Source organism: Musca autumnalis, unplaced genomic scaffold, assembly GCF_047663935.1.
Source record: "Musca autumnalis isolate F117 unplaced genomic scaffold, ASM4766393v1 scaffold_1, whole genome shotgun sequence".
Lineage (NCBI taxonomy): Eukaryota > Metazoa > Arthropoda > Insecta > Diptera > Muscidae > Musca > Musca autumnalis.
This window is the reverse complement of record NW_027411644.1, coordinates 236,665,727-236,678,739: the sequence shown is the minus strand read 5'-3', so window position 1 is coordinate 236,678,739 and position 13,013 is coordinate 236,665,727. Positions and strand designations below refer to the sequence as shown.

At 38.9% G+C, this 13,013-nt stretch overlaps 1 protein-coding gene across 1 annotated transcript in view; it reads right to left on the bottom strand.

The window, feature by feature from the left end:
- Positions 1 to 13,013, bottom strand: part of LOC141389263 (glutamate receptor ionotropic, kainate 2-like) — a 26,196-nt gene extending 13,183 nt beyond the window's left edge. Inside the window, exons 1-6 of the mRNA XM_073960552.1 lie at positions 12,675 to 13,013; positions 6,963 to 7,123; positions 6,482 to 6,892; positions 6,226 to 6,424; positions 5,869 to 6,032; positions 5,576 to 5,806 (exon numbers count right to left, since the gene is read on the bottom strand). Coding sequence (XP_073816653.1) covers positions 5,576 to 5,806; positions 5,869 to 6,032; positions 6,226 to 6,424; positions 6,482 to 6,892; positions 6,963 to 7,123; positions 12,675 to 12,843 — 1,335 coding nt within the window. The 5' untranslated portion in view covers positions 12,844 to 13,013. The remainder of the gene's footprint in view (positions 1 to 5,575; positions 5,807 to 5,868; positions 6,033 to 6,225; positions 6,425 to 6,481; positions 6,893 to 6,962; positions 7,124 to 12,674) is intronic.

Sequence of the window (13,013 nt, the reverse complement as noted above, 5' to 3'; positions counted from 1 at the left end):
TAAAAGACCACAATCGTAGAAGGCATTGATTCTCGGGAATATTAAGCCTCGGGAATATGAACCAGATCCAACAATACAATACACGTCTGAATCTTTATGGTATATATGGTATAGCCTCCATATAACGATGAAATTTGAAATTTGAGGTTCCCAATAGCAAAGAAATTTCTCCACTAAAAATTGTCAAGATAGGTCCACGTTTTAGTATAGCCCCCATATAACGGTACGAGCGTCTTTTTTCAATAGGTAGGTCAAGTTCGAAGATAGCCAAGAAATTTCTCCACTAAAAATTGTCAAGATAGGTCCACGTTTTGGTATAGCCCCCTATAACGGGACGAGTGTATTTTTTCAATAGGCAGGTCTAGCTAGAAGATGGGCTATATAGGTCCACGTTTTGGTATAGCCCCCATATAATGCATATAACCGTACGTGTGTCTTTTTTCAATAGGCAGGTCTAGTACGAAGATGGGCTATATAAGTCCACGTTTTGGTATAGCCCCCATATAACGGTACCTCCCGGTTTTCGGTATTTTGAGATTTTAGCCACAATTTGTAACCGAACTATCTGCTATTTGATATTTGAGGTTCTCAGTGGTCATGAAACATCTCCACCAAACATCGTCAACATAGGTCCATGTTTTGGTATGGTCCCTTATAACCGTACCTCCCGATTTTCGGTATTTTGAGCATTTTAGTTACAATTTTTAACCGAACTAGCTGTAATGTGACATTTGAAGTTCTCAGTGGTTATAAAACATTTCCACGAAACATCGTCAACATAGGTCCATGTTTTGGTATAGCCCCCATATAACGGTTCACCCGATTTTCGGTATTTTGAGAATTTCAGCTACAATTTTTAACCGAACTAGCTGTAATTTGAGTCTTGAGGTTAAGATAGGTCCACGTTTTGGTATAGCCCCCATATAACGGTACGAGTGCCATTTTTCAATAGGCAGGTCAATTTCGAAGATGAGCTATAGTGCAAGTTTTGGTATATCTCCCATATAACGGTACCTACCGATTTAAAGTATTTTGAGGCCTTTAGCTAAATTTTCTGACCGAATTAGCTGAAATTTGACATTTCATGTTCCCAATGACCAAAAAAACTTCTTTACAAAAAATTATCAAGATATGTCCACGTTTTGGTATGGCCCCCACATAGCGGTACTGTGTGGATTTTAGCTAAATTTTTTGACCGAACTAGCTGTAATTTGACATTTGAGGTTTTCAAAATCGTCAACATAAGTCCATGTTTTGGTATAGCCCCCATTGGATGAGAATTTCAGCTACAATTTTTAACCGAACTAGCTGTAATTTGAGACTTGAGGTTTTCAGCGGTCACGAAACTTCTTCACACAAAAATCGTTCACATAGGTCTATTTTTTGGTACAAAGATATTGAAGAAATTTTAAGATACATTTTTGACCAAATGTAGGCACTTGGATTATCCGTGGTCGAACAATTTTTGCACTTAACAGGAAACTTATTATTCCATTTTAGTTCAAAATATTTTATGGTGGAGGGTATAAAAAGTTTGGCCCGGTCGAACTTAATGGTTTCACTTATCTTTCAATAATACCAAAAAAATTCATGGGTGCCACCGTGACGGCACCTAGTCGATCAAAATAACAATTTGGTCACACATTGACTGATAATTTGTTCCCTTACAGACAGACGACCATTTCTTCTCCTATAGGCAAACCATTCGTTTTCCTTTAGTCTGACCATTTGGTCCCCTATAGGTTGACGATTTGAAATACTATAGACAGGCCATTTGATGTCGTTTAGGTAGACCGTTTGGAATCCTATAGGTAGACCATTTGTTCTCCAATAGGTGGACCTTTTGTTCTCCTGACCATTTGTACATTTCAAAGGTACATATTTCCGAGACCAAGCCTTGATCTGAACATAAGCGCGAAAATTTTGAAATTGGGTGTGAGATTAACCGGAAGACAGACAATTTAATCTTCCATAGACAGACAATTTGGCCCCTATAGGCAGACAATTTGGCCTCCTTTGGGCAGAAAATTTGGTCTCCTGTAGACAGAACATTTGATCTCCTATAGGCTGACCATTTGGTATCCTATAGGGAGACCATGTGGTCCCCTATAAGGAGACGGCATTCTAACTGACTATTTTTCCATCGCTTAGCATTTGTATTCGCAAACCAAACTGGCGGCGCATAGCTTACCACAGACCGAAACATCACTTTATATGTGGTCAACAAGGTTTCTTTATATGCAAACCAAGTGTTACCGGTTAGGGAATTGAGGACCTTGTTCCTACATCTCAGCTAGTCGCAGAACACTGTGGCATGGGCGGACGACATGAACATGCTGTCGAATGTGACCCCTAGAATTTTTCTGTTACCATCGGCATGACATTCAACTCTGTTCTCACCTCTGCCGTCCACGTGGTGAACAGATTGGCTGTAGATACAGTGGCTGATATTTGCATATTCCTCGCTTAAAAAAAGATGGTAAGACCAGTCAAATATGAGTTCAGCCTTTCATATATGACATCAGGGAAGCTACCTGACTACAAGATAATCAACCACATGCGTTACGACCTTAATTTGTCTTGGTAGAGATTAAACAGTTCCGGAGATATCGGTCCACCTTGGGGAACTCTCTGTTTCACTCTACGGAGCTTGGATTTCTTGTGCCTGAATTCCACGTACGACTGGCGTCCACGAACATAATTGATTATCCAACGTTTCAAACATGGCCGGAGAATAGTCTGTTCGATGTCCTCAAACAGTTTGGAGTGCTTGACAGTATCATAGGCTTTTGATAAGTCAAGCGCCACAATCACTGTTCTATCACAGCTTGATCAGGTTAAGTCATCGACTTATATGTGGGGAGATGGCGTGCAGCACTGTTGTCGTGCTGTGCTGCTTACAGAACCCATGCTAATGATCGGCAACTGGGTACGCGAAATCGTTCTGTACGATTCACCTTTGCTGACATCCTTGCCTGGCTTCAGCAGCGGGTCCACCCTGTCCATTTTCCAGACTTCTGGAACAATGTGGGTGGCTAGCGACAAATTGAGAATTTTAGTGAGATACTCCACATCCGGCTAATCTAGCTGCTTCAGCATTACCATGGAGATTTCATTAGGGTCCTACGCTGTGGATGATTTAGCGTTCCTGATGACATTCGCAACATCATCCATTGTAAATTCTGGTGGTTCATCCTCGGCAGGAAGAGATCTAATGCGACGTAGTACTCTTCTCTTCGCCCTGTCGCTCTCGAGGTTCACGACAAACTATCGATTTAAATAACTTGCGCACATCTTCAGATCAATCAGCATAATGTCGGCAAACGTGACTAACGGCTTATGTTCCTTCTTTCCACAGTTCAAGAGTGACCCCGTCGAAATTTGGTATAGTGATGATGTCTCCAAACGTCCTCTCTACCCGAATATCGGAAGTGTTGGGAAGCTGTGTTAGTGAACTCTCTGAAACTAGGCCAACCAGCTTTCCCATGATTGATAAAAGTGGCGAGTTCAGAGGTGATGAAATAGTCTGGTTATGTCTGGCGAACTGTGACACTCTCCTCTAATTCCGGTAGTAGCGTCCTCATTGACCGTGTAATCTTCTCAGCCAGCACTATAACCCTCTGGTCATTTCCGACGACCGAATTCCACAACCCCAAGACGAGGCGGTTATGATCTTTCAAAAACGGGCTAATGTTGGACCTATAACCTGTCCCCTCATACCAATTGCGGATATTATTCGAACGTTCGACACAACTTTCGAAAACGATATCACATTCGAAGAATTGGCAATTGTTTTTCGGGTGTACACAAGCACGTTGTTCTTTTGTTCGTCAAAAGTTTAAAAACGATATCGTTTTCGAACATTTGGCGAATGTTTTTTCTTCACAAGAAAAATTGTTTCGAGAAACATTTTTTACTTTGAAAATTTTTTTGTTTCAAAAAAAAAATTTACGTTGTTTGTAAAAAATTCCCATTTGCTTTTTTCAAATAATTTCGATATAAATGCTACGTATAATATAGACAATAAGTGTTGATAAAGACAACATATGGGTAGGTTGCCAAACACAAGACAACAATGTTTATCAACAGTTAAATATCGCGTCGCAAACATAAAGAAATAAAAACGGAAAAGGTACATAACAGAAACATCAAGAAACTCCACAAAAAATGTTTTTCGCCACTATCGTAAAACTATCGTCAATCATTCGCTAATAATATTATTAACGATATTCGAAATCGAAGGATTTCCTGCCACAAACTGAGCGACGAGTGAATCGTTTTTAATTCATTCTCGTGTGTCGTTCTCGAACAAAATATCCGCAAAACTCTCGAGAAACATTCGAAAACGATATCGTTTTCGATAGCAATGGTATGGGGGGGTAGTACAGATATTTATCGGCTGGATGTATACCGAATGCCATAACTCATGATGAGCATTAGAGTCCCCCAAGACCAGACGGTTATAATCTTCTGAAATCGGCAGTTCCACACCTGGCTGCTACCCCCATACATTCCATGTACGGGTCATTAGAGACACGCCCAAACGAAATAGGTCTGAATTGAACAGACTGGTGCAATAGGAAAGCTAATCCCATACATCCAATGTTGGTGCGATCCTCCCTCAGTATGTTGTAAGTCACAACGCTGAAGCTGCAGTTGTTGTATTCTTTCGACTCATGAAATTCACTATTGCCTCGATCTTATGGCCAGAACAGAATCAATCGTCGCTTGCTTTGCTTGCTTCTCAAATGTCAAATTATAAAGGAATGCCAGAGCCTCCTAAAGGGGAACGCAGGTGGATTTACAAAGAGGCTCTGGCATTCCTTTATAATTTGACATTTGGGGAAGCAAGTAAAGCAAGCGACGATTGATTCTGTTCTGGCCGTTACATCGGAGTCCATTGCAATTGAAATGCATAAAGGTTGCATTTTCAAGGGTTGGGACAACAACGTCAGGTGTTAAGTGCTGCGTGAACACGGGTGTTGCGTGATTCCCGGTCAATTCGGTATCGAAGAAACCGTCGCCGCGGCTTTAAGCAGACCATTTGGTCTCCTGTAGACAAATCATTTGGTCCACTATACATTTCGTCTCTTATAGGCACACATTTGCCGCCAATAGTCAGGTAAATTTAATCCCACTGAAAAGCTATAGCAGCCTTCTATAGGCAGATCAGTTTGTCTATTATAGACTGAACACTTGGACTCCTATAGGTAGATATTTGTCTCCCTATGGGAGGCCAACTTAATCCTACAGGCAAATTATTGGGTCTTCTGTAGGCAGATACGACTCTCTTTAGCTCGTATATAAAGACTACCTTCAGTTTGTCTATAAAGACTGCCTTCAACTTGTCTACAAAGACTGTATTCAGCTCGTCTATGAAGAATCCCTTTAGTCGCCTACACATACTTTAGCTCGTCTATAAAGACATCCCTCAGTTCGTCCATAAATACTTCCTTCCACTCCTCTATAAAGACTCTCTTCTTGACGTTTACAAATACTCTCTTCGCTCGTCTATAAAAATTGTCTTCGGCTCATCCTCCTTAAAGATTCAAATTTGCGAAATTTCTCAACTTACCGGCACCGATAATAAAATCAAAAATGTTTTATTAGCCAAAGAATTATCATTAGAATCGTAGAGGGCTGTTGTTGGCGCCAAACGTTGACTACTGTAACCATCATCCTCGTTCCATGTTCCCACCTTGACAACACCGGATGGTTGTAGTTCGACAACATCAAAGGTGAAACCTTTGCGAACATTACCATCAAAAAATATCTCTCCGGTTAGGGTATTGGCATCCATTTTCATCTATGAAAGTAACAAAAAAAAACGAATCAATATCCTGATAGGAAACCTTAGGATAAACATACAGATCTCATAAAATTCTTAAAAGTAGAACCATCCGTGGCCACACTATCACCGTGTTCGGTACACTTAATAGGCTCGGGATTGAGAGGAATATATTTGGTGGTTTCGGCGAATAATTGTATTGCATCATAAGTCAAAGCCATTTCCATGGTTATCGGACAGGAACCTAAGAAGAATGGTTAGTTAAGAAAAAAAATTGGAGTTGGTTCAGTGCTCTGATAAGTGGCCTGATTATTTGAGGGAAATCCGAGAAAATGTCCTACACTTCTTAGGACTTTTGCATAAACATTTATGATTTCCCAGCGAATGGCATTTTCCATAGAATAAATAATAGTCCCCATATCTGAAAAATTTCTTACCATTCTGAAAACCTTCCTTAATTGATGGATATTCCAATTTGGTCATAATTTGTTGTGCAATTGGATTCTCGGGTGAAAACATGCGTAGGCTGGTGATGTTCGATTCACTGTATTTGAATTCCTCCAAATCGAATGAATGAAAATCCAAGTTACCGATGATATATTTGAAATCTTCATTGATGATGCCAACTTGTTGGGCCTGGAAATAAATCTCTTCTTAAAATGAATAAAATTTTCTAAGATTTTTCACACCAACCTGTTTTAAAAATTCCGGCATTGTTTCAGTAGAACCAACCACAACAATTTGTTTATCGGGCGATTTGCGTACTCTCCTCAACACATCCTTATAATTCCCATCATAACCGATATCATAACGCAACACTGTTATGATGGGAGCTTCACTTGGTACATATTCAGCCATAATGGCATTTAAAATATTCAAATATTCCGATGATTCATAGAGGAATATGAAATTATTCCATTCGAAAGCTGTTAGCAGCGAATGTATGGCTTTACCTATATCCTCCGAGCTGGGATATAAATTGAAAGCTTCGGCTGCATCACCCATAAATGAATAAAAATAGGGTATATCTTTGGCATCACAAATTGACATAAGATGAAAGGCCGTGTGTCTTGAAGATGGGCCCATTACAGCACCAATACCATTCTAGAATGTGATGATGGATGAAAATGTCAATTACTTATTTTTTCCATATTGTTGTCAGCCTTAAACTTACCTCCATCATGCCGCATAGAGTATTATAGCCCAAAAATGAGTTACCAAAAGGTATGTTATCCGTGGTCACCTCAAGTTGAGTTCCATACACAGCATTAGCATTTTCTATGGCTACATCAACTACGATTCCCATTTTTTCAGGTTCACGATCAGTAAGTAGACCTGCAAGGAAACGTCAAAGGAAAGAGTCTTAATTTTGAAAGAATACTTTTTCAAGGATTATCAGGGCCGAAATGGGTGATGTAGGGAGTGGAAGATAACAAGCAACGGTACTGACTGGGTTTTAATCTGGCAAAGAAAAGGATCTGTATTGATTTTTTTTTTCATCTCAAGTAGACACTGACCTCCATCCTTCCCACCGTGGAGGTGACACCACGAACTGTCTTTAACACCCGTTAAAGTGTACCTAATGTAGGACTGGGCGTCGGGTCAGTAATCCACCCCTATAAAACACATTATACAATGAACATCAAGGCGAAAAGTATCCATTTAAATTTGACTACCGCCGCAATCTTTTTGAAAACCATGAGTAAATCTGCGCCTGAAATGTTCGGACACATTATGGAGAAGGTGCAGTTTTCGCGCTGGCCTATGTACTTGCAAAGTACTCGTACGGGGTCGATAATACTGCCATACAGGAAATATGATGCATTGGGAAAGATGTCAAAACAACACTGTATTTATTATACCTGCCATTATATAAAGTTCATGTTTGGTTGCAGTGGTTAAAGCATTTGGTCTCCAGTTTCACCACGGTGGATGAAACACTTGCCACAATTCGAATAAAAGCTAAATTCTTCAACATCAGTGTTATCTGCACCCATGTCCGAAGACTAGGACGAGCAGACCAAAGTATTTTTTAGAATATCTTTTCCCAACAGTGGGCAAATTTAGTCTCCACAGTGAAATATATGACAACAGAATGATGAGAATAGTCTTCGCAGTGTAGATTCTAACTGGTGGTGAGCAAGAGTACATTTACGCCCACGCAGACCCATTGTCGTAAGGACACGTGGCTGTCACCGGATCAAAAAACAAGAAACCAAATTGCTCACGTTGTGATAGATGAAGGTCACTGATCGTGTTGGATGTACGATTGATCTGAGAAACAAACATCGACACGAGTCACTACCATGTTGCAACAAAGATATGTATCGATTAAACCAATCCTGAAAGCTTCTAAAGACTCTTTCTGAAAGAAAAGGTGCTTATATAGATCCTTTCTGAAAGAAAGGGTGTTTTTAGGCCCTTTCTGAAAGAATAGATACTTCTATAGACCATTTTTAAAAGAAATGATGCTTCTATACGAGCCCTAACCACTAATAATTCGTACATCAGATATTTTTTCACTGTTTAACATGAAACTTAATTAACATCAAATATATGTTTAAAAAGAATAGATTTTCATAAATTTTTGTAGGATTCATTTTTCAGCCACAATAATTAACTGGAAAACTTTTTTCCATCGATTGGAAAATAATTGTGGCCTGTAGAGCGATTTCGGAAAATTCGTTTTTGGTCCCAATACAAAGTTCTATGAAAAATAAAAAGCGGCCAGAGAGCACGGGTTATCGTTAACCGATCGTCATAAATTTTTGTAGAGGTCATTTTTAGCCACAATAATGAACTGCTAAAGTCTTTTCATCGATTAGACCATAATTACGGCCTTTAGAGAATTTTCGTGAAAATGCACCTTTGACCCCATACAAATTACTATGGAAACAAAGTTCGCTCGGTAGATACGGGTTAACGTTAACCAATTCCCGTAAAATTTAACATATGTATAAAGTTTTTGGATCAAATCGAAACAAATTTAGGAGGTAGGAGCTCCAAAATAAAAATATTTTGTTTTTTATGGGTCGCCTTAATATACATACTTTAATAACACATTGTTGAAATATGCTCTGTGTACGAATTAATAGTGGTTAGGGCTCGTAGAACCTTTCTAAATGAAAGGGTGCTTCTATAGACCCTCCGTGAAAGAATGGGTGCTTCTATAGACCTTCCGTAAAAGAAAGGGTGCTTCTATAGACCATCCGTAAAAGAAAGTGTGCTTCTATAGAACATCCATAAAAGGAATGGTGCTTCTGTAGATACTTTCTAAAAGAAAGGGTGCTTCTATATACCCTCCGCAAAAGAAAGGGTGTTTCTATATATCTTCCATAAAAGAAATGGTGCTTCTATAGACCTGTTTTTAAGAAAGGATGCTTCTATATACCCTCTGCAAAAGAAAGGGTGCTTCTATATACCCTCCGCAAAAGAAAGGGCGCTTCTATATACCCTCCGCAAAAGAAAGGATACTTCTATATAAAAGAAAGGGCGCTTCTATAGAACCTCCATAAAAGAAAGCGTGCTTCTATAGACCCTCCGTAAAAGAAATGGTTTTTCCATATACCCTCTGCAAAAGTAAGGGTGCTTTATATACCCTTCGCAAAAGAAGGGGTGCTTCTATAGAACCTCTGTAAAAGAAAGGGTGCTTCTGTAGATACTTTCTAAAATAAGACCCTTTCTAAAAGAAAGAGTGCTTCTATAGACCCTCCGTAAAAGAAGGGGTGCTTCTATAGACCCTCCGCAAAAAAGGGTGCTTCTATAGACCGTACGTAAAAGAAAGGGTGCATCTATAGACCCTGCGTAAAAGATAGGGTGCATCTATAGACCCTGCGTAAAAGATAGAGTGCTTCTATAGATACTTTCTGAAAAAAGAAATGGTGCTTCTATAGACCCTCCTTGAAAGAAAGAGTGCTTCTTTAGAACCCCCGTATGAGAAAGAGTGCTTCTATAGACCCTCCGTAATAAAAAGGGTGCTTCTTTTGACCCCCCGTGAAAGAAAAGCGCTTCTATAGACCCTGCGTAAAAGAAATGGTGCTTTTATAGACCCTTTCTAAAAGGAAAAGTGCTTCTATAGACCCTCTGTAAAAGTAAGGGTGCTTCTATAGACCCTCCGTAAAAGTAAGGGTGCTCCTATATACCCTCTGCAAAAGAAAGGGTGCTTCTATTGACCCTCTGTAAAAGAAAGGCTGTTTTTATAGACCCTCCGTAAAAGAAAGGGTACTACTATAGACCCTCCGTAAAAGAAAGTGTGCTTCTATAGGCCCTTTCTGAATGCAAAGATGCTTCTATAGATCCTTTCTAAAACAAATGATGCTTCTATAGACCCTCCGTAAAAGAAAGGGAGTTTCCGTAGACACTTTCTAAAAGAAGATCCTTTCTAAAAGAAAGGACCCTTCGTAAAGGAAAGGATCCTTCTCTAGATCCTTTCTAAAAGGAAAGGTGTTTCTATAGACACTTTCTAAAAGAAAGGGTGCTTTTATAGACCCTCCGTAAAATGAAGGTTGGTTCTATAGACCATTTCTGAAAGAAAATGTGTTTCTATAGACCTTTTCTTAAAGAAAGTGTGCTTCTAAAGGCCCTTTCTGAAAGAAAAGATGCTTCTATAGACCCTTTCTAAAAGAAACGATGCTTCTATAGACCGTCCGTAAAAGAAAGAGTGTTTCTATGGACCCTCCGTAAATGAAAGGGTGCTTCTAAAGACCATCCATAAAAAAGGGTGTTTTCTTAGACACTTTCAAAAAGAAAGGACCCTGCGTAAAGCAAGGGATGCTTCTATAGACCCTTTATAAAAGAAAGGGTGCTTTTATAGACCCTCCGTAAAATAAAGGGTGCTTTTATAGACCCTCCGTAAAATAAAGGGTGCTTCTATAGACCCTTTCTGAAAGGATGGGTGCTTCTATAGACCCTTTCTGAAAGGAATGATCTTTCTATGGACCCTCCGTAAAGGAAAGGGTGCTTGTATAGACCCTCCGTAAAAGAAAGGATGTTTTTGTAGACCCTCCGTAAAAGAAAGTTTGCTTCTATAGACCCTCCGTAAAAGAATGGGTGCTTCTTTAGATCCCCGTAAAAGAAAGGGTGTTTCTATAGTTCAGGCGTAAAAGAAACGGAGCATATATTGGCACTCCGTAAAAGAAAGGGTGCTCCTATAGGCGCTCCGTAAAAGAAAGGGTGCTTCTATAGAACCTCCGTAAAAGAAAGGCTGCTTCTATATACCCTTTTTAAAAGAAATGATGCTTTTATAGACCCTTTCTGAAAGAAAGTGTGCTTTAATGTAGCCTACGTAAAAGAAAGGGTGTTTTTATAGACCCAAGGGTGCTTTTATAGGCCATTTCTGAAAGAATGGTTGGTTCTATAGACAATTTTATAAAGAAAATGTGTTGGATGTACGATCGTTCCGAGGAGCAAACATCAATGGTATGACTAGGTGTGTCGTGTTGCTACCGAAGAGAAAAATGCGGCATATAGGGCTACTCTACAATCAGTAGCAAGGCGTAGCGCACGCGTAGTGCTAAAGTGGGTCTGGCGGTAAACGGCGAGAAAACAAAGTTAATGGTGTCGTCGCACAATGCGTCCATAGAGATCGGACCAACTGTTGACGTTGGTTCCTATAACTTTGAGGTAGTAAAAGACTTCGTCTACCTCGGCACCGCTGTAAACACAACAAACGACATCATTTGTGAAATAAAAAGAAGAATTATATTGGCCAACAGATTCTACTTTGGCTTAAGTAAGCAGTTTAAGAACAAAGCCACATCTCTTCAAACCAAAATAACGCTTTACAAAACACTAATAATACCCATGCTGATGTATGGTTCCGAAGCCTGGGTACTTGCGCAAGCAGTCAAGGCAGTGCTTGGTGTGTTCGAGAGAAAAATTCTTCGAAAGATCTATGGACCAATCTGATTTGACGGTGAATATCGACGTCGTATGAACCACGAGCTGTACCGGCTTTATATCGACATCAGTATAGATAAATGTATCGTGATGCAACGACTGCGTTGGCTAGGCTATATCTTAAGAATGAGTCATCAATTTGGTATTTAGTCTTCTTCAAAAACGAAAGGAAACTAATTGTTCAGTTTTACTTCAATACACCTCGTGATGTAGGGTACAACAAGTTCGGTCGGACCGAACTAAACGCCGTTCTTACTTATTTTCATATAAATATGTAGAATATTTTATTTTGATTTTCGAGCCTCGTCTAAGGACCTTTTGTTTTACTTATTCCGTTTCTAAAAATTTAATTTTTTTCAATATTTTTAACCCTAAATGCGCCGGGACACAGAAACCAGTCTTTTCGCAATATTCACCCATTTATTGAACAGTTTTATAGTTGATAAAACGACAAAACATTTAAAACTCGTCAAATGCCCTGGACATTTCCGCACCATGTTCGAAAGTCTACCATATAAAATACAACAATAAGTAGATGCCGGTAAAAGCATGAATGAATTAATATTCGCTTATGTTTAAACAAATACCTACAATATATAACAACAACATAAAATACTCAATATTTTCTAAACACTGTCTACTTAAATTCTCAAACAAATCTTTCAACGTTTAACAACAATAAACGTTTGAATTGTTTATTGAAAATGTTCGGCAATTCCAAACAAAATTGCTTTTCTCGGCGGGTGGATGTATGTGCGTCTGTTTATAAATAGATGAAATAGATGGCTTTCTCGTTTGTCCATGTTTCAATAATATTTTTTGTTTTTTTCGAGACAGACGAATGGCAGACAATCTCATCCGATACTTTTGGGTCAGACGAAAAAGAAGAAGAAGCGCACTACACAATATAATATTTATGTTATTCAGGAATGTTGCTGCACTTATTCATTCATCCATCCATCTATCCTCCATTTATGTATTTACTTACCTAGGGTTATTTTATTTGAAGAGTACATCATGTTGTTGTTATTGTTGTTGTCATTGTCATCATCAACATCACCGTAGCGTAGGTTATTACTATATCCATATTGGGCATTGGCAATATTGGAAAATAGCAAAATTAGTCCAATGAACCAGAAAATCGTATTAGAAAACATGTTTTCTTGTAGAGTATTTTGTTGTTGTTGGTATTTGTATTTTCCAAATGAATTTTCCCACACTTGTTGTTGAAAATTTATGTTTTTTTACATATTTTAGAAAAATTATTAAATTTTTTGTGTCACCATCCGCTGATGTTTTCTTTTGCGAGAGTAAAGATATACTGATC